Source organism: Narcine bancroftii, chromosome 2 (genome assembly GCF_036971445.1).
Source record: "Narcine bancroftii isolate sNarBan1 chromosome 2, sNarBan1.hap1, whole genome shotgun sequence".
Classification (NCBI taxonomy): Eukaryota; Metazoa; Chordata; class Chondrichthyes; order Torpediniformes; family Narcinidae; genus Narcine; species Narcine bancroftii.
The window spans coordinates 179,888,616-179,910,201 of NC_091470.1; the positions used below are offsets into that span (position 1 = coordinate 179,888,616).

General features: G+C 48.5%; 1 protein-coding gene across 1 annotated transcript; it reads left to right on the forward strand.

Annotated features, from left to right (window-relative positions):
• Positions 1 to 1,527: 1,527 nt before the first annotated feature.
• Positions 1,528 to 21,586, forward strand: c2h6orf136 (chromosome 2 C6orf136 homolog). The gene is made up of 7 exons (XM_069919371.1): positions 1,528 to 1,749; positions 3,689 to 3,890; positions 5,782 to 6,588; positions 11,993 to 12,081; positions 16,710 to 16,910; positions 17,550 to 17,619; positions 19,312 to 21,586. The coding sequence occupies exons 2-7, from the start codon at positions 3,711 to 3,713 to the stop codon at positions 19,453 to 19,455; spliced, it is 1,491 nt and encodes a 496-aa protein (XP_069775472.1). The 5' UTR covers positions 1,528 to 1,749; positions 3,689 to 3,710; the 3' UTR covers positions 19,456 to 21,586.

The following is a 21,586-nucleotide window of genomic DNA, read 5'->3' on the forward strand; positions in this document are numbered from 1 at the left end:
ATAAATATTAATTGATTCTTAGGATATCTTGTCAGTCAATGCTGAATATTATTCAAGTAATTGTGTGAAATTGTTCAATCCATTGAATATCCTTGCAAAATACAGAAATGTATTGGCTTTAAAAGCTGCATTTGCACACAAATAACCCCAAAATCCACAGTGGGGAAAATATTGGGACTTTAGCACCTTGCCGGTAATGGCTGTTAAACTAACTGGTCTTTACTTCTCTGCCTTTGTCCATTTTTGGTTGAGGAGGTCACGTTGGCCATTTTCCAATCTTTAGGTATCCTCCCAGTGAGATATGAAAACGTTCAACCAATTGGTCCACTATCTCTGCAGCCACCTCTTTTTATACTTTGGATGCAGACCAGCAGGTCTTGACATGTTGTTTGCCTTTATTCCCTGAATTTCTCCTCTAGTTTATCACTTGTTAATTGGATCTGCCATGTCATTTTTAACTTAACCCATATGAATTTTGCTACCTCAGTGTTATTAGCAATATGAGAATCGGAATTGGGTTTATTGTCATGAACTCATGTTATGAAATGTGTTTAGCAGCAGCATTATTGTGCAGAATTATTATAATTCCATAAATATAAGATTTTTTAAAATAAATTACGAGTGCAAAGGAGAAAAAGTGAGGTAATATCCATAGGTTCATTGTTTATTCAAAAATCTGATGGTGGAGGGGAAGAAGCTCTCCTTGTCCCACTGGGTGTTCGTCTTCAAGCTCCTGTGCCTCCTTTCCAACAGTAGCAGAGTGAAGAGGGTATGGCTTGGGTGGTGGGGGTCTTTGAAGATAGAGGCTGCTTTCTTGAATCTTCAATTTTCTGCCTGATTAAAGGTGACTGGGATGGCATGAGTCCTTTAATATTCTTGCATTTCTGAGGCAATGGAGTTGGTGGCTCTCCCAGGCGCCGAGACCAAGCTGTAGACGCTCTCAGGTGACTTGTGCGTCCTTTGCGCGGGGAGGTCACCATGGTTAGAAACTGAGTGTTGCTGTGGTTAGAAGCAAAGCAGAGGTGCTAAGCAAAGCCATCTCCAACCGGTCTCTCCGATGTAGAGAATGCTACAAAGGGAGCACCGGATGCAGTAAATAAGTCCTCTGGATGAAGTGTGGCTTCACTTGAAAGTCTGCTTGGTGCCCAATGTCATGGTGAGGGAGGAGGTGTGGGCACAAGTGTTGCATCTACTGTGGGCACAGGGGAAGGGGGGGGCAAAGGTTTATATAAATGTTTGTATTGTGATACTGCTGCAAAACTATGGATATTGTGATATTGTGATTCTGAACAGTTCCAGCTTCTTCTTCACCTAATGAAGGCCCCAGGTCCCAAAATGTACACTCTCTGGATGTTGCATGAACTGCTGAATTTCTCCAGCATTCAACCACAGCATCTGCACTTGTGTTGACTACAACTCCCAGAATCCATAGCACGACCACGCACGTGCACTAATCAGCCCATCCACCTCCCCAGCGCATCAGCTCCTTGCGTCACAATCGTCCTGCAGTTACGTCCAATAAGCGCGTCGCTTTCTTTAGACGGCGGTCTCGGCCAACGGGAAGGCTCGTCTGAAGCCTGGCGTCTCTTTCTGGAAGTGTCTGCGGGACAGCACGCCTGCGCGGGGTGTCAGTCATCCCGGTATCCAAGGGCACGGAGGTGGCAGGGTAAAACGGTCTATACCGCGGGCGATGGAGTAGGAGGATCGCCCTGGCGCCGAGGCCGAGCTGCGGTCGCTCTCCGGTGATTGGTGCGTCCTTTGCGCGGGGCGAGAGCGAAGGGGAGGGTGGCCGGCTGGCCGGCCGGCGGGGTGGGCAGGGTGGGCAGGGTGCAGTGAGGGCGCGGCGGCGGCGGGGGGCGCTGTGACGGGAGGAGGGCGGGAAATCATGGGTCTGGAGTATCCAAACAGGTGGCAGTGGCTGCAGAGGGGGTGGAAGAAGGAAGAATGGCATTGGTGGATTAGACCATCAGACACAGGCCATTCAGCCCATCGAGTCTGACCTCGCATTCAATAATGAGCTGATCCATTTCCCCATTGCCCTGTCTTCTCCCCATAACCTTTGATACCCTGGCTAATCAAGAACCTCTGCCTTAAATGCACCCAATGACCCAGCCTCCGCCACCACCTGTGCCAACAAATTCCACAGATTCACACCCTCTGGCTGAACAAATTCCTCCGGGTCTCTGTTCTAAGCGGTCTTCCTTCAATCCTGAAGTTGTGACCTCTTGTCCACGGCTCTCCCACCATCTACTCTGTCCTTGCCTTTCAACATTCAAAATGTTTCAGTGAGATTTCCACTCCCCCCCCCCTCCCCATTCTAAGAGTACAGGCCAAGAACTGTCAAATGCTCCTCATGTGATAACCCTTTTGTTCCCGGAAACATCCTAGTGAACCGCCTCTGAACCTTCTCCATACATGTTGATACAGTAGAGGATGAGAATACACGATATACTTTAATGATAGAACAGTTCATCATCAGATGCACAATGAAATTCTTACTTGCTGAGGCTACACAGATGCATAAGATACACCAGCAATAATAATTTATTACATGCTGTGAGACTCCTGAATATCCAGTGGTCCTTCCCCCTTATCTGTGGTTACAGTACCCGTGGTCCTCACACTGATCCCACTGCCCTGCTCTATTCCCACAGCTCCATGTCATTCCCCACACTGATCTCACTGCCCCGTGTCGGTCACCACACTGATCCCACTCCCCCGCTTTCACCCCACAGCCCCGAGTCAGTCCCCACACTGAGCCCACTGCCCCGATCTTTACCCACACCTCCGTGTCGGTCCCCACACTGATCCCACTGCCCCGCTCTCTCCCCACATACCCTGTCAGTCCCCCACAGACCCTGTCAGTCCCCCACAGCCCCGTGTCAGTTCCAACACTGATCCCACTGCCCCGCTCTCCCCACAGCCCCGTGTTGGCCCCCACACTGATCCCACTGCCCTGGCTCTCTGCCCACGGCCCCGATCCATTACCCTGCTGCAAGTGAACCACACTGTGTGCTGCCAGCCAGGGTGCTCTCGATAGAGCTCCTGTAGAAGGTTGACATTAATGGTGGTCAGTAGCCTTGCCCATTTCAGTCGTGCCTTCCTGACAAGTGAGGAGATGTTGAGTGTCCAAGATTGTCACTAGTTAAATGAACTCCAAGGAATTTGATGCTCTCCGCTCCCTCTAATACAGGGTTGTTGTTGTGGAGTGGAGGATGGTCATGCTGGTCCTCCTGACGTCCATGATCATCTCCATTGTCTTGTCCATGTGGAGACTCAGGTCAGATTGTTGCTCTTTCTGCAGTGTGTCTCATCCATGTTGCTGATGAGAACGACTGTTGTGTCGTCTACAAACACAATAACTCTGTTGGAGCTGGATCTGACAATGCAGTCGTGGGTCAGTAGCGTGAACAGGAGCCGGGCTGAGCACACAGCTCTGAGATGCTCAGCCTGCTCCTTTCAGTGTTCAATAAGATAAGAGCATGGTAAGGCAGTAGGTGGGTGCCCATCTGGGTTGCAAGCTTGGGCCGAGGTGAAAGACTAGGGCCGACTTTTTACTCTAAATATATAGAAAATTCCAGATTTTTTTGGGAACAACTTTTACATGAAATCAATTTTTTTTTTTAACTTGAATCTGTGCTGTTTTTTCAGAGACAATTATGCTAACAGGATTTATTTTGTGGCACAGTTGCAGCTGGCTGCATACATGCATGGCTGGCGCAGTGAATTGCAGACAGAGTGCAGCCAGGGGTCTGGCGACACTTGGAGTCAGGCAATGGAAACCTGCCAACAGCACTCCGATCAGGAATGGAGGGAATGACAGCAGCATCCATTACAGTACCTACTATGCGATCAGGAAGAAGAATGCCCCCTCTTGTTGCCGAGAGCAGGTAAGCATTTGGAATCAGTGAGGTTTTCTTTATTGCATGTCACTACTGAATTTAATCGAGGCTTGGTGCGTGTTCATTCCTTCTTTTCAATCTTTTTATTAAATTTCAGGTTAATAAACATCACAAATAATACAAAGAGATCAGGATTGCATTAATAACTATTAACATTTACAAATACAAACACTGAGTAATATATGTAAACTGAACCTCTTAAAAGCCAAACATGAAAACAATCAAATCTTATTACAAAAATATCCCCCTAACTAAAATAAAACAAAGGTTGGGCTACCATATTTCACAATTATTTTGTCATTAACTCCGCTCCTCTACACTCAAATAAAAGTTAAGAGGATTTGGAAAGGACCAACTTGCATCATATAAAAATGTTGATTAATACTTCTTCAAATTTAACTGAAGAGTCAACAGTACCACTTCTGATTTTTTTTCTAAGTTTAAAAATGTTTGGGAAAACCACTGAAAGTTGGTAGGTGGTTTAGTATCTTTCCACTTAAGTAAAATCGATCTCCTGGGTATCATACCTGAATCCTGATGCAGCAGGTTGTTAGTTCGTCCTTCTCGGCAAACAGGTTCAGATTGTAATAAAACAGTAATCAAATACAGTGAAACCACCCCACCCCACCCCCAAGTATCCAGGACCTATGGGGATTGGTAGATGCTGGATAAGTGCATTTTCCGGATAAATCTTCAGAGATGTGGACACTTTAACCGCTCCTCTGCTGACCCCTCGATGAGGACTGATTTGTGTTCTGGAGTCCACAATCAATTCCTTGCTTTTGCTGACGTTGACCATCTAGCAGATGAACTTCCCCTTTGTTTATTATTTTAATCACTTCCTGCAGTCCTTTGAATGCAGGATTGTAAATAAAAATTAATTGGATTTTCTTTATTTTCTTCGTCTTCCCATGGGAAAAGTTCCAAACTTCCAATAAACTGCCTGTGTTTGGAGGATTGAAATCAGAAGTTCGCCACGTGGTGGGGCAGAGGCTGATGAGCCTTTCAGAAAGCCATCTATTTGGCATGAAATTTGATTTGTGGTGAGATTAGTGTTCTTGAATGTGCATAGCTGAGGATGCTGTTTGATCAGTTTGACTCTTTTAAACTCAAGTAATGTAGTTTATAAAATCCTCCTCTGTTTCTGCATTGGCTGTGGAATAGTACAGTCCATTTAAGAGACATTTCAGAGATTTGTGGACATTTAAGAGGCTCTTAGATAGGCACATGGATGAAATTAAAATCGAGGGTTATGAAGTTGGGTTTATTTTTTGGGGGGGGGGGAGAACTGTATATATAGGTCAGCATAACATCGTGGGCCGAAGGGCCTGTACTGTGTTCCATGCTCTAACCCGTAGGTTTTGAAGGGTGAATGGAAACCAGAGCACCTGGAGGAAACCCACACAGGCACAAACTCCAGATTTGATCCCAGATCACTGGCAATGTAGTGTTGAGAAAACTGCTACACTAACTGGCTGCCCTTGTGTCAAATTTGTCTTGAATTTATTTAAATGGAATTGTTATTATTTATTTTTTTTTAAATCATGATGTCAGTTTTGCACAAGAATTTTGCATGAATCCTTTTTCCATCCAGAGTATCCTTAGATTCCCCCATCCTCTATTGTCTCATTAATTATGTTGTAAAGAGATTTCAGTTTGAAAATCCATGGACTAAAACAAATGGTTTTTGGAAAGAAACAGCTGTCACAAAGATTCTTTAACATAAATTTTAAATTTAAATTTGGACATGCCACACAGTAATAGGTCCTTTTGGCCCACGAGCCTGTGCCGCCCAATTACACCCAATTAACCTACAGTGACCATGCAGCCCTTCTCGTGGAGGTTTTGGTTGAAGCTGGTTTCCATTTTTCTTCCTCAGAGGTTTGTGGGGTGCCATGACAGGTTGCTTCGGCGCATCAGCACCACCTCATGGTCCACGTCTGTCTGCGTTTGGCACGAGAACAGTCGACAAGTTGGTGTGGAGACTTGCTTGGCAACAGGTCGCAGTCCTGGCCTCAGGGCCCACCGCTTCCCTTCCTCTCAGTCCCCTCCGAGTGGTTCTTGGGACAGTGCTGGCGCTCAAGAGGCCCTTGCAAGTGATGTCTGTCTGCGGTCCCTCCTCCGCACCCAGAACCAGGAGATCGGTGTGCAGGTGATTGTACGTGGCCAGGGCAGGGAGTGGCTTTGTCTCATGGAAAGGACCAGCATGGCCACGGGACTGTCACTGGCCCCTAGACTGGAAAGTGGGCCCCATGAGCAGGAGTGGCTTGGCACCGAGCAGGCAAGCGCCCTTCTACCGTCCCGGTTCCTGGGCTCAATCACCACTGTCGACGGGCGCAATGCGGACGATATCGTCGTGGAGCATCAAGCTAGGCTGGCTTCGAAGATGGTGACAGGAGAGCACAAGGGACTAGGGGTGCCTGCCGCAGACGTGGGGTCCTTGGAGAAGGCACTGAGCTCCTGGGACATGAGCGAGGGGCACCTGGACTCCTTCAGGACTCTGTTCGCCAGCGACATTTGTTGTATGCCGTACCACGCTGGGCTCGGATGCCTTGCTGTGACCCCGTGTCGGCTGCAGGAGCTGGCTTTCAGTGGAACGGCGGAGATGGGTAGCACAAGCCCACAGAAGGGAGATCCTAGAATGGAAGAGCATCTCGCTGTCCTTTACGAAAAGCTGCAGTTGGAGGTAACGTAACTTTTAATTGTCTTAAATTAAATTGGAGGGTTATGGAGACCATGGACTGGCTGCAGGACAGTGGGAAGAGGCAGAAAAATAGTTCAGGACAGACTAGAAGGGCCTGTTGCTGTGCTGTAATGTTCTATAATTCTAATTGTATCTTGCACAACTTGCATTTGATGCCGTATCCCAACATCAAGATTCAAGATTACTTTATGGTCCATATAATAAAACAGGGAACGTGATATGACACGGCAATTCCTTTAGTCTACTGTGAGGCAGATAAAGATTCGGCATCAGCAGAAATTGCTTGCCCCCCCCCCACCACCTCTCCCCCTTACAGCCAGAGAAATAGAAGCAAACGAGAGGCAGCACAGCCTTCAGTCCAAACTCTCAGCTCCAGCTGTGCACACCTCTGGCACGATCAGAAAGCCTCCTGGTACCCCTTGAGCCACTCTCCAGCTGTCCGCCACTTGGTAGAACCGTAGACCACAAAACAGGCCATTCGGCCCTTCTAGTCTGTGCCGACCAGCTCCTGACCTGCTCCCATTCCATAACCCTCCAGACCTCTCCCATGTGTCTATCCAATTTATTCTTAAAACACAAGATCGAGCCTGTATTCACTACGCCAGCTGGCAGCTCGTTCCACACTCCCACCACTCTCTTGAGTAAAGAACTTCCCCTTTCAGCTTAAAACTATGGCCTCTCATATTTATCTCCCCCCGTCTGTGGAAAAAGCCTCCTCGCATTCACTCGGTCCATACCTCTCATAATCTTGTAAACCACTATCCAATCTCTCCTTATTCTTCTACGCTCCAAGGAATAAAGTCCTAACCTGTTTAATCTTTCCCTGCAACTCAATTCCTGAAGACCCAGCAACATCCCAATAAATCTTCTCTGCACTCTTTCAGTCTTACTGATGCTCTTCCTGTAGCTAGGCGACCAGAACTGAAAACAATACTCCAAATTTGGCCTCACCATTGTCTTAAACAACTTTAATATAACATCCCAACTCCTATACTCAATATTTTTGATTTATAAAGGCTAAAATGCCAAAAGCTTTCTTTACAACCCTGTCCACCTGTGATGCCACCTTTAGGGAACAATGTATCTGTATTCACAGAGTGCTCCCTGCACTCCTAAGTGCCCTATCATTTATTGTGTATGTCCAACCTTGGCTTTTAAAATGCATCACCTCACACTTGCCTATATGAAACTCCATCTGCCATTTTTTGGCCCATTCTCCAGTTGGTCCAGATCCCTCTGCAAGCCTTGAAAATCTTCTTCACTGTCCACAACCCCTCCTATCTTTATCGGCAAACTTGCTGATCCAATTTACCACATTATCATCCAGATCATTGATATAGACCAGTGTTCTCAACCTTTTTCTTTCCACTCACATACCACTTTAAGTATTCCCTAAACCATAGGTGCTCTTTGTTTAATAAGGGATTGCTTAAGGTGGCATGTGGGTGGAAAGAAAAAGTTTGAAAACCACTGTTTTAATCGTACTTCATTAACTCATTATGTGCATGGTTTCAGAACTCCAAAGGAAATGGGGCAATGACAATTTTTGTATTTCAGTAACAATTGGGTTGAGAGCAGTGCTTCCCACTCACATACTACCTTAAGTAATCCCTTACTAATCACAGAGCACTGATGGCATAGGGATTACTTAAAGTGGTATGTGAGTGGAAATAAAAAGGTTGAGAACCACTGATATAGACAATAAACAACAATGGTCCCAACACAGATCCCTGAGTCACACCACTAGTCACAGGCCTCTAGTCTGAGGAGCAACCACCCACCACGACACTCTGTTTTCTCCCACACAGCCAATTACGAATCCAGGTTACAACCTCTCCATGGATACCTAGTGTCATAACCTCCCATGTGGGACCTTGTCAGTAGCTTTACTAAAGTCCACATAGACAACATCCACAGCCTTTCTTTCATCTATCTCCTTGGTAACCTCCTCGAAAAACTCTACAAGATTCATTAAACACAACCTACCTCGCGTAAAGCCATGCTGACTGTCCTTAATCAGTTCATGACTATCCAAATATCTATATATCCTATCTCTCCGAACTCCTTCCAAAAATTTACCCACTACTGACGTCAGACTCACTGGCCTATAATTACTTGGTTTATCTTTGGAGCTTTTTTAAAACAATATGAGCTACCCTCCAATTCTCTGGCACCTCACTCACTGGAGTGAGTCTGCCAGCAGCCTGCACTCTACGTGGGTACCTCACCTCGAATCGCCAAAATACCGCCTCCTATATATTCTTCAGCCTCTGAACCCTTCACTAATCACTGTCCCTTGGGTCATCTCCTCTGCTTCACCTTCTTAAATGAGGAAGGGGTTCTCCCCATTTTCTGGTGCCATGCAGCAGTCCACTGCTTCTCTAGTGTCACTCTAACCCCTCGTGGCTGCTGCCGGTCACAGGTGCTGCCATCTGGGGGCCAGGCCTTGTGGTCGCAGGTTGGTTCTTCTAACAGACCATTTAAAGCCTGCACGGAGCCATCAGCAGTCACACTGGGCAGTTGGACCCCACGGCAGCGCTGCCTCTTTTTTTTGCAAGCAGCCCAGGCTAAGCCCCACCTAATTTCCCCCCACCACCTCCTCAGCTTGGCACCTGCGTCCAGGGAGAGCAGCCAGGATGGACACAGCGGTCAGACGTCTGTTTGTTAATAATTTGGATTGCAGAATAAATGGCTTTGTGGCTAAGTTTGCAGATGATGCAAAGAGAGGTGCAGTGGAAGGTTGTGAGGAGGAAATGGATAGACTGCAGAGAGATTAGGAGAACGGTCAAAGAGGTGGCAAATGAAACACAATGTTGGAAAGTGTATGGACAGGCAGACCAGTTTTTAGATGGTGAGAAAATTCAAAATTCAGAGGTGCAAAGGGACTTGGGAGTCTTTGTGCAGGATACCCTAAAGGTTGACCTCCAGGTTGAGTCAGTGGTGAAGAAGGTGAGCGCGATGTGGGCGTTCACGTCAAAAGAAATAGGATGCAAGAGCTGAGATATGATGTTGAGTTTTTATAAGACCCTGATGAAACCTCACGATGTACTGTAAGCAGTTTTGGGCTCATTTAAGAAAAGATGTGCTGAAGTTGGGGAGGGTTCAGAGGAGGTTCACAAGGATGATTCTGGGCATGAAAGGGTTGCCAGATGAGGAGTGTTTGACAGCTTTTAAATTGTACTCCTTGGAGAATGAGGGAGGACCTCGTAGAAGCATTTCAAATGTTGAAAGGCTTGGACATAGTAGATGTGGCAAAGTTGCTTCCCATGGTAGGGGAGTCAAGGACAAGAGGGCCCAAGCTCAGGATTGAAGGGCACCCATTTAAAATGGAGATGTGGAAGAATTTCTTCAGCCATTGTGGTGAACCTCTGGCATTTTCGACCATGGGCAGCAATAGAGGCCGTAATTAAGGCAGAGATTGATCTGAATAGTCAGGGTATCGAAGGTTATGGATTGAAGGCTGGGCAGTGGGGTTGAGTGGGAATATGGATCAGATTGTGACAGAATGGCGGGGTAGACTTGATAGGTAGAATGGCCTGCTTCTGTTCCTATATCTTGTGGCCTTGCAACCTGTGGCTGGTGGGAGTGAGCAGGATTCAAACCCACCAACCAATGACCGAGCAGCCCCTGCAAAGGCAGGGAGCAGCTATGAACGAACCCGGTTTGCTTTGTGTGTTCAGAAGCTAGAAACCCTGCTTCGCTGTAGTCACGGTTAATCTTTTTGAACCTCGATGAAGGGATCAGGGCAGAAACATTGCCTCCTGAGCCACCTCCTACCACCTGCTGAGTTTGTCCAGCACTTCTGTATATCATTTTTTTTACATGCTGACTTTCTGCAATGTTTTAAATCGAAAATGGATATGTTGCACTACTGAGATTGTAACATGCTCTACGTTGATATTTGAAGATCCAAGATTCCTTTATTGCCACGTAATAGAACAGAACATGTAATCTCACACAAAATTGCCTTCTGCCTGCCGTAAGGCAGACAAGAAGTTGCCATGAGCATTGCCCGGAGCCCCTTACAGAAAGAGAGAAAGAGAAGTAAAAGGGACTCCCTTCAGAGGCACATGGGAAAACCTTGGCCGAATACCACTTTCCTTTGTGGTTCTGGTGAATTGGGAGGGCAGTGCATCCCTCCTGAGGTACTGTCTTCAAGGTGGCCCTAATCCTCCATTGAGCTTCAGTACAGCTTTCTTCCGTCATTTCGTACTCCAGGCTTCTCCTGAGATAGGGCCAACCTTCCATTGCTTTGCACTGAATTGTCATTTCTCTTCAGTTAGAATTATTGTAGGAGTCTGAGCACCTCAGGGCTGTAAGCTCAGTCCGGCTCCTGTTCACGCTACTGACCCACGACGGCATCACCAGATCCAGCTCCAAAGGAGTCATTGAGTTTGCAGATGACACGACAACCGTTGGCCTCGTCACCCATGACGATGAGTCGCACAATAGGGAAGGTGTGGAAAATCTTGTTAAGAGGAGTGAGAGTAACAACCTGAGTCTCAACGTGGACAAGACTTGGGGGGGATGATCGTGGACCAGGAACGACCACCCTCCACTGCATGACAACACATCCTAGTGGAGAGAGTGGAGAGCACCAAGTTCTTTGGAGTTCGCTTAACTAGTGACCTATCATGGACACTCAACATCTTCTCACTTGTCAGGAAGACACAAGTGAAGTGGGAAAGGCTACCAGCCACCATTATATTAACCTTCTTCAGAGGTTCCATCGAGAGCGTCCTGGCCAGCTGCGTCACAGTGTGGGTGCGGCTGCTGCAGAGAAATGGAATGGAGGTTAATCCACAGGACCATAAGAGTAGCAGAGAAGATCATTGGAGTCTCCCTTCCCACCCCCCCCCCCCCCCCAGAATCGATGTGATCTACCGGGATTGTTGCCTGAAGAGGGCATGCAAAATCACTGAGGTCGCCTTCCACCCCGCATGCACCATCTTTTCAGCTGCTCCCATCAGGGAAGAGATACAGGAGGATCAGAGCCAGCCCCACCAGGCCGAGGAACATCTTCTCCCCACGGGCAGTGAGGACGCTGAACGACCAAAGGAACTGCTCGCCCTAACCATCCGAGACTCTCGTGTTCACGAAGCAATATTTATTTATTTGTGTGCGTGTCTACTTGTCCTGCGTATGTATTGTTTCTTTTTATGTGCATTAAGTCTGGTTGTGTGTCTGTGTGGACTGGAGAATGCTGTTTTGTCAGGTTGTAGTTGTGAATCGGATGACAATAAATTTTACCTGACTTGACTTTGAGTAACACGACCGTATCTTCCCAACTCTTGCTGCCAATTGTGTATTTTAACTGACAGCCGTACGTTATTCTGTCAACTGATCATGCAAAACCGATAACCATGGCTTTTCTCTTCTCTCCCAGTTGCCAAATTTCTTCCTGAAGCCTCACGATTATGAGATGTACTCCCAGAACGTGGAATTTATCAGCACACTTCCATGGATCAGAATACGGTGAGCATTTACAAGGCCATAAGATAAAGGAGCAGAAATAGGCTATTCAGCCCATCAAGTCTTTTTAATGCATCCACCATTCAATTGTGAACTGATCCATTCTCCCACTGCCCGGCCTTCTCCCCATAACCTTTGATGCCCCATGCTAATCAAGAACATATTGATCTCTGCCTTAAAATACACCCAATGACACGGCCTCCACAACTGCCCATGGTAACAAATTCCACATCTCTGTTCTAAGTGGACGCCCTTCAATCCTGAGGTTGTGCACTCTTGTCCTGGACTCTCCCACCGTCTACTCTGTCCACGCCTTTCAGTATTCAAAATGTTTCAATGAGATCACCCCCCCCCCCCACCCCCCATTCTTGTAAATTCCAACTAGTCCAGGCCAAGAGCTGTCAAATGCTCCTCGTGTGATGACCCTTTCATTCCCAGAATCTTCCTTGCGAACTCCTGCTAATGTTTGCATTTCCTTTCTTAAACGAGGAGCCCGAAACAGCTCCCAATACGAGGTCTCACCACTGCCTTAAAATCCTCAACGTCACATCCCTGCTCTTGTGTTCTATTGCATTTGCCTTCTTCACCACTGACGCAACCTGCAGGTTTACCTTCAGGCTGTCCTGCGCGAAGACTCCTAGGTCCCTTTACATCTGGGAATTTTCATTTCTTTCCCTATTTAGAAAATCGTCTGCCCGCTTATTTCTTCCACCAAAGTGCATGACCATATGCTTTCCAGCATTGTATTTCGTTTGCCAATTCTCTGCCCCTTTATCTCCTGGTACCCTCGTTCATCCATCTTGGAGTTGTACCCACTGAACCAGGGCATTCACCTCCCCACGTCAGTGCCGACTATCAGGCCTGTCTATCCCACTTGCCTGCATTAATTCTCTGTCCCTCTATGCCATGCTTGTTCAGGTTGTCGTCAAGATGCCTCTTCAGTGTTGCAGTTCCTGCCTCTTCCATCTCCTTGGGAGTTCATTGCGTATACCAAAAATCTATCAATTAAACCTCCTCCCTTCCCTTACCAGGCAGGGGTGGCCAACCTATTAATTCTTAATTTAGACATACAGCCGATAGCGGGCCATTTTGGCCCACGAGTCCGCCCAATTAACCTACACCCCCGGTACATACTCGTGGGCTGAAATGACCTGTTACCATGGTGTGTGACTAAATTTAAAAGTTGGCTGTCTCTTGCTTTGGACATCCCTGCCATGGGAAGAATACTCTTATCACCTCCAGACATGTTAGCAGTAAGGAACAAGACTTTATAGCTCAGTACAGGCCTCTTGGACTTCAACATTGTGCTAACCTACATATTTCTACCAAAAGCAAACTAAAATCTTCCTACCCTGTAACCCTCTATTTTTCTTTCATCCATTTGCCTGTCTAAGAGTCTCTTAAATGCCTCTAATGTTCCAACCTCCACCACCATCCCTGGCAATGCAATCCAGGCCCCCGCAGCGTGCGTGCGAGCGAGCGAGCGATAACACTTACCCCTAAACTTTCCTCCCTTCGCTTTGTACAGACGTCCTCTGGCATTTACTATTCCCGCCCTGGGAGAGAGGCGCTGGCCGTCCACCTTATCGATGCCTCTCAGAATCTTGTGGACCTTCTTCCTGTCCTTCCTCACAATCCCACAACACATTCCATCATCCTTTCTACTTTCTCGCACTCACATTTTGGTTCCCACCCCCTGCCAAACTAGTTTAAACTCTCCCAAACAGCTCTCGCAAACCTGCCCGTTCAGGTGCAGCCCGTCCTTTTGGTGCAGGTCAGTCCTTCCCCAAAAGAGATCCCAATGATCCACAAATATGAACCCCTGCCCCCCTACACCAACTTCTCAGCCACACATTCATCTGTCACAATTTCCTGTTCCTACCCTGTGGTACAGGCAGCAATCCCGAGATTGCCACCCTTGACGCCCTGCTTTTCAGCTTCCTTCCTCTTCAGGACCTCATTCCTACTCCTATCTACTTGTATCAATCAGCCTGGAGCATGGCATCTGGGTGCTTACCCTCCTGCTTGAGAATGCTATGGATTCGATCAGAGACGTCCCTGGTCCTGGCACCTGGGAGGCCACATACCATTCGGGAGTCCATATCTTGTTCACAGAACCTCCTTTCTCTTCGCCTAACTAGCAAATCCCCAATCACTATCACTCTCTTGCTCTCCTCCCTTCCCTTCTGAGCCGAAGAGCAAGATTCTGTTCCAAAGACCTGATCACTGTGACTTGGCCCTGGTCGGTCGTCTACCCCCCACCCCCTTCCAACAGTATCCCAGCAGGCAGGCTTATCTCAGCAGGCAACAAGGGTCAGACAAAAGACTGCAGATAGTGGAATCAGAAGCTCCCTCCCAAGTCCCTTTGCGCCTCTGAATTTTGAATTTTCTCACCATCTGAAAACTAGTCTGCCTGTCTATTTTTTATATCAAAGTGCATAACCATACACCGTACACTTTCCAACATTAATCCCACACGGGGTCCCTGTTCCATCCCTCCCACCCTGTTGTGTTTAGCAATGCAGTGTGTGTCAGTGAGCGCCTCTTCTCTTAGCCCTATCAGATATCCCTTCACTTGTGAATCTGCAGGGGTTATTTGCCTCATCTAGTGCTCCCGCTGTGGTCTCCTCTGCATCGGAGATTCTGGGAGATTGTTTCACCACAATAGCGTGGATCTCACAGTGGCCTGCCCCATTCCCTTGCTGACGTGTCTGTCCACGGTCTCATGCACTGAGACCACCTGCAAATTGGAGGGCCAACACCTTCTATTCTGTCTGGGCACCCTCCAACTGGGCATCTACAGTCTCCGCTACCCTCAACCCATCTATCTTCCCTATGTCTCCTTTCCTCCAACACTCTGTCTCCCTCTTCCCTTTCCCCAGGTCTGCATTCAGATAACCATCCCCTACCCCGATCAATCCTCACCTTTCCTCTTTTCTGTCCTATTCACATCCAGTTAACGCCTTTTATCCATTGGTCTGTGAACCTCCCCATCTCGTCTTTTTCTTCTCCCCAGCCTGCCTGCTTTTTATTCATGCCTTGAAGAAGAGGTCAGGCCTGAAGTGTCGGTCATATAGCTTTACCTCCTGTGTACGCTGTGTGACCAGCCGAGTTCCAGCATCTCTGTGCTTTTACTACAATCATAGCGTCTGCAGACTTTCTGTAGATGCTGGCTGATATTTTTTTCATTTTCTTAATTTGATGATTTTTCAAGAAATTGTTTCACAAAAACCATCCAGCAGGAAAAGTAGAAACTTGTGAAATCCCACGCCGTTAACTTTCTTTGTCCGAAACCTCTGCTAATCTGGCCGCGAGGTGCCATCCTGTGGCAAGCTGTGAGACTGCAGGTGGCTGCTGTTGTTCAACCACACACACTCACGATGCCTTGCGGATTAATGCAAACCTGGTCAAATGTGTGTGACGCGGCTGAGGAGGAGTTGCCTCCTCTGTGCTGTTCACGGTTCTGATGAGCAGGGATGTTTTGAATGTACGCTTCCACCAATTTCAAAAAATAATCAGCCTTGTTGATTCCTTCACCTACCTCAAATCCCAGCTGACAGATAACGGCGATAAATCTCTGCTGATGGAGTACATTAAGTCAAAGGTTCAGATTTTTAAAAATAACATGGTAGAAGCAGAGTCCGCATCATCCAATTACACCCATATTAACCTGCGTTTTGGAAGGTGGGAGGAAACCAGATTTCCCCCCCCCCCCCGGGGAAAAACCCACTCAGACACAGGGAGAACGTAGACAGCGTGGGATTTGAACTTGGGTCACCGGCGCTGTAATAGTGCTGTGCTAACCGTTCCAGTTGAAGTGATCTATGAAAACATTTTCAAGACATGTGAGCTGGTGCACTCAATACCACGGGGATTTCTTTTAAAAAGGAACTTATAAAAGGACATGGGAATTTTGTGTAACATTTCATCCATCAGTAGTGGAGCGTGAACCAAGATTAGGCTTCGTACTGTGTCCTGAATCCTCAGCCTTCCCTCTCTGGGAAGCGGGGGTGTCAGAGAGGGGTCAGCTGAGTCATTCATTCAGGTGCCTTGCCCTTCGGCGTGGGCGAGTATGTCTCTCCACCCGTCACGATCTCTGACCCTCCGAATTTTAGTCGTGGCCTCCCCTGTTCTCCTTCACTGAAGGCTCCGTCTTTGAGCTGAGACCATTGTCGATGTTGATGATTATAAAAGGGGAAAAATACTGAGTGGTTTCCCATTGTCGCCTTCAGTTGCAGTGTCCATACTGGATGGGTGACCCTGGCCACTGATCAGCAGATTTATTTGCCCAGTGTTTTTAGTTTTAAAACCATAAATTCCAATTTGTAGAATCTGCCTGTAAAAACATCCACTGTCTGCAATCCGTGGCTTCCTGTGACCCTGATTGGGAGGCTAAACAGGTACTAACCTTGCCTGAGAGTGACCTGTCGGCTATCAGATGGAAGGAGTGCCTTGCACCTCCTTTTGGTGAGCAGTTACATAGCACCAACTCCGGTGGTCAGCTGAGTACTTTTCACATAAACAGCTCAGATCTCGTATAAATCTGGAATAAAACACTGTTTTGGGGGGAGGGGGGGTGGTGGGAAAAGGACAGGGCTTCATTCTGCTCATGCTTGCTTTTGATCCTGCAGGGGTCGAAACTTCTACCGCGTGCTGGTGACTTTGTCCCGATGTGCTGCTTGGAGCTACTACACTGACCTTCAGCTGGAGGTAATGAAGATGACGCAGCACCCAGAGGATTGGACCGTCCAGGTGCGCTGGAGGGTCACGGGCATCCCACTCCACCTCCAGATACTGAAGCTTTATAAGAAAGACAAGGCTGAGCTCTATAGGTGAGTAAGGGGAGATGCCCTGGGATTGGGTCCATGCCAACAATCCAGTGCTCAATTCAAGACCCTTTTATTGGCATGTATTAAAACAAAAAAAGTCACAACATTTCCTTTAGCCTCCCACAAGCCAGGCCAAGTGTGGTGACCGACACGGGGCAGTGAGATCAGTGTGGGGAATGACATGGAGCTGTGGGAATAGAGCTGTCACTGTCCTGTGGGGGTCATCTCCTCTGCTTCTCCTTCTCAAACAACCCCTGCTTTCTCAGGGCTGCTGCCGAACACCTTGGGCCCAGACCCCGTGGTCGCAGGATTTTAAAATAAAAGACTATTGGCTTTTAACGGGCCATTGAAGGCCTGCACGGAGCCACCTGTAGTTGGACCGGGCAGTAAGACCCTGCGGGGCTTGCTGGGTCTCTGCTCCCTGCTCTCCTCAGGTCCACACCAGCGGCAGCCCTGCTGGAACAGCAGTTCCAGCAAGTGCGGCCTTTTTATCCATTTCTGTGCTGACCCTTCCATTTCATTCTCTCCACATTCCTAATTCTACCCCATCCACGCCCTGGGAACTATTCTAGACCCTGCCAGGCTGCACGTTTTGGGGGGAAACTGGAGTACACTGGCTGATTGTTTTTCTGCCTCTCCCAGAACCTATGATGCATATTCTATCTTTTACCTGGGTCCCGATGGTCTTGTTCACCGGCACAAAGTCAGCAAGGTGAGTTGGAGATCATCTTAAATGCTGCAGATGTATTCTATCCTGGAGTTGGAATTACTGCCCACCCAAACTCTACATTGGGTGGGCCAGATATCCAGCCCGCAATCTAAATTCATCCGTACAGTGCCAACGCCACACTCTAATCGTCCAGTGCCACAGCCGCCACCCCACACCCACCCTCGGCCCAACCATACCGCCGCACCCCTCCCCCCCCAGACTCGGCCCGAACATGCCGCCAACCCCCCACCCTCGGCCTAACTATGCCACCACATACATTTCCTCCCCCCCACCCCCCCCCAATCCACCCACCAGTCTGAAGCCACCGAAAAATCAGTGCGACCCGCCTCTTAACCACTGACCCACCATCCATCACACACATGGTAAAAGGTTGCCCTCCGCTCCCCCCACCTGACTCTATAGAACCCAAGAAACAAGAGTAGAACATAGAATGCTACAGCACTGTACAGGCTCTTGTTCTTCCTTAATTTTTATATATATATATATATATATATATATATATACACCCCTTAAAAAAAAAAAATGAAACCCTTCCTACCATGTAACCCTCTATTTTTCTTTCATTCATGTGCCTGTCTAAGATGCCCTTAATGTTCCAGCCTCCACCACCATCCCTGGCAACACATTTCAGGCCCCCACCACAGTGTTTTTAAAAAAAACTTACCTCTTATGTCTCCCCTAAACCTCTCTCTTTTCACTTTGTGCTGACGTCCTCTGGTGTTTGCTATTCCTACCCTGGGGAAACAGGCGCTGGCCATCCACCCTATCTATCCCTCTCCTAATCTCGTCAACCTCTATTAAGCCACCTCTCATCCTTCTTCACTCCAAAGGGGGGAAGAAAAATCCAGCTCTGGTAACCTGGCCTCATTGACTTATTTCCCAATCCAGACAACATCCTGTTAAATCTCCACAGCTTCCACATCCTTCCTATAATGAGGTGACCAGAACTGAACAATGTGTGGTCTCACCAGAGATGTGTAGAGTTACAACATGACCTCTTGAACTCAATCCCCCTATTAATGAAGCCCAAGATCCCATAGGCCTTCTTAACTAACCTATTAAACTGCAGGGCAACCTTGAGGGCTGATGTGGCTAACACGAGGGGCAAAGTTTTAAGGTGCATGGGAGTAAGTACAGGGAGGTAAGTTCTTCACACAGAGAGTGGTGGGTGCATGGAATGTGCTGCCAGCAATGGTGGTGGAGGCTGGGACAATGGGATCTTATAAGAGACTATGGAACTGAGAGAAATTGAGGATTATGCAGTGGGGAAATTCTAGGCAGTTGTTGGAGTAGGTTAGTAAGTTGGCACAACACTGAGGGCCGAAGGGCCTGTGTAATTCTGTAGAGTTCTATGTTCTAGATAAATCAATTAACTGGTGGCTCCTGCTCCAGACACAACTATAGTGTCCATTTGAGCCCTCTGTTCTGGGGTTCGGACCCCCTTTCATTCCAGGGGGTTGGAGCCCCCCCGCCCCACAGCCCAGCGAGAAGCACTCACAGTGGTCCACGTGATCTAACCTACCCCCAATGTGACACCCCACCTCCTGAAGCCGAGTGTTCCATGTGTGCCGTCAAGTCATGCCTCCCCCGTTATGTGACAATTTCCATGCCTTACTGGGCCCCCAGTGATGTCCGGTGTCCCCCACCCCTCTCTCTCTCTTTCACCCTCCGCAGATGATGCCGAGCCAGCCCCCCCTGGTCAAGGTGAAGAGACTGCTGGTCGGAGCCCTGGTGGCCCTCGGGCTGGAGGAACACCGGCCAGCGCTGAACCTCTCCGCTCAGCTTGCCGACAAGGTTGTTGGGCAGAAACACTGCTGAGCACGGGCTGCAGGGGGTGGGGGGGAGGTGTTGGCGAACAGCCCTGCCTGCCCTGTCTGAAACATGCCCGGGTGGAGCGCTCCGTGCCTGGCTGTGGACAAACCCGGAACTTCCCGTCATCTGACCTCTTGGATGCAAGGCTGCTAGAATTCATCTCGCACTGTGTATGGTTGGGAGAGCCCATTCGGCCCATCTAATGGGTGAGGGATGTGCAAAACCACCTCATTCTGAGAACAGTAGTTTGCATGTCCAAACCCTTTGCCTCCTTGTTTAATTTTCGGTGAGGTGGAACACCAGTGTCTTTGTTTTCTGCCTTATTACCACATTAACAGGGTGGGTTTTCACCGCTACCCTCTGCTTCCTGTCCTGTGGGACTCCCCAAGGAGACGTGTCCAGAAACCTCCACCTCACTTCATCTGTCTGGCGGCGCAGAGGGTTAGAGCCACTGCCTCGTGATCCTCTGGAGACCGAGGCCCCAATTCCAGCGCTGCCTGCGTGCACGTTCTCCCCTCAGTTCCCTTCCCCCCTCACATCCTTCCCTTATGCTAGGGACATGGTAGATGGGCCCACAGGTGAGTGATAGGAATGATGGTGGGGAGAAGGAGACCGGGGCAGTCAGCGCAGTGGGAGTCTATGACATGTGGAGTGCTGAGGGAGGGTGCAAAGTCACCCAGAGGGTACTAGGTACCTGGACCTTGCTACAAGGGCTTGATCCTGATGGGTTATCACTGGTGAAAGCCAGTGACCAGGTTATTAGGGCACTCAGGGAATTGGCCCGTCTTTTGGAAACCATGTCTATTTATGTCCTTCTGCCTCTGCTAGTGCAGGACTCTCTCGGTAAGGAACCTGACTGTCAGCTTGTTTCGAATCCCCACCCCCTCCCCCCCACCAAGTGCCAACGTTCCTTCCTTGTTCACCCTGGGATTGTTTTGGATCAAGGAGGCCAGTCTGTGCAGGGGAAAGGGGCGTGCAAGGACAAGCTAAAGCGGAGGCTGGCAGAATTGCGGCTGGCGCAATGAGTAGAGGCACTGCCTTGTTGCTCCAGACACCCCTGGTTCGATCTCCATCGCTCTCCCCCAGAGCTTTGCCCACAGTCCCATCCCCAGAACGCACCTATTTCCTTTTCCAAAGACGGGCTGTTCGGCTGGAATTTTTGGGGCGATTTGGTGGGAGCGTTCGGGCAAGCAGGTGCAGACCCTGTGAGCTGACTCTGGTCCTCCACAAAGACATTTGAGGGACGTCTGCTGGGGTGCAGGAGTGGGGTTTGCCCCAGTCTGTGCAGGTTTTCCACGCCCTCTGCTGGGACAGGTGACTGCGGGAACCCCTCTGCCTTCCAACCCACGCCAGCGGCTGATCACTGTGGATGGGAATCACTGAAATAAAACACCGTGGGTCGGGCAACGACTGACTTCCACCTGAGGCTATTCCCATTCTGAGGCAAATGCACGGATCTGAGGAATCTGGCACGAGAATCTTCAAGCATTTCCCCGTCAGCGTCAAGCACAAGCTAGGCAACCATCTCTACATCCTTGACACTTCCTGCTTTACTAGCTATGACCCCCACCCCCTATAATAATCCATCCCCCTCCTCCACTAATGCTTTGTGATGTTAAATACTCTTAAGTGGATAGGCTTTGATTGGCAATGGTTTTGCTTCGTGGCTTTAATTGTCATCTTCCAGCACAGTCGACTTTCCACACACTCCAGGGTGGAGGTGAAATGCTGTTCTGCTATGGTCAGCGTCCTTGGGTACAAAGTGTTCATTCTGGTGAATGATAAAGATCCAACAAGGCTGTTTGAGGAAGACCGTGGAAGTTCACCAGTGTCCGTGAGTTGATGCTTTGCACTCAATTTAAAAAAGAAATAGTAGCCCCTGATCTATTTTTGTCGTTGAAACCCACTGTGCCCTGATATGTCGCACCATACCTGCTACGCCAAAGCTGGTGTGTGTGTGTGTGTGTGTGTGTGTGTGCACAAAACCTGGATGTTTTCAGAAATGCAGCCTTGCACGTTCTCGTATCTAGAACTGGCAAGTCACTCACCCAGAGTTTTGAGACACAGAATAAGCTTCGCCCTCAAGGAATTTATGTTGGAGGAGAATTAAATAAATCACGATCTTTTCTTTTTCAAA

What these genes read in the sequence shown, in the direction of transcription:
- c2h6orf136 (XM_069919371.1), top strand. Translation starts at nt 3,711, where the DNA reads ATGGCTGGCGCAGTGAATTGCAGACAGAGTGCAGCCAGGGGTCTGGCG. An exon ending in CTTCCATGGATCAGAATACG is followed by an intron (nt 12,082 to 16,709) that starts GTGAGCATTTAC and finishes TTGATCCTGCAG; the next exon opens with GGGTCGAAACTTCTACCGCG. An exon ending in GACAAGGCTGAGCTCTATAG is followed by an intron (nt 16,911 to 17,549) that starts GTGAGTAAGGGG and finishes TGCCTCTCCCAG; the next exon opens with AACCTATGATGCATATTCTA.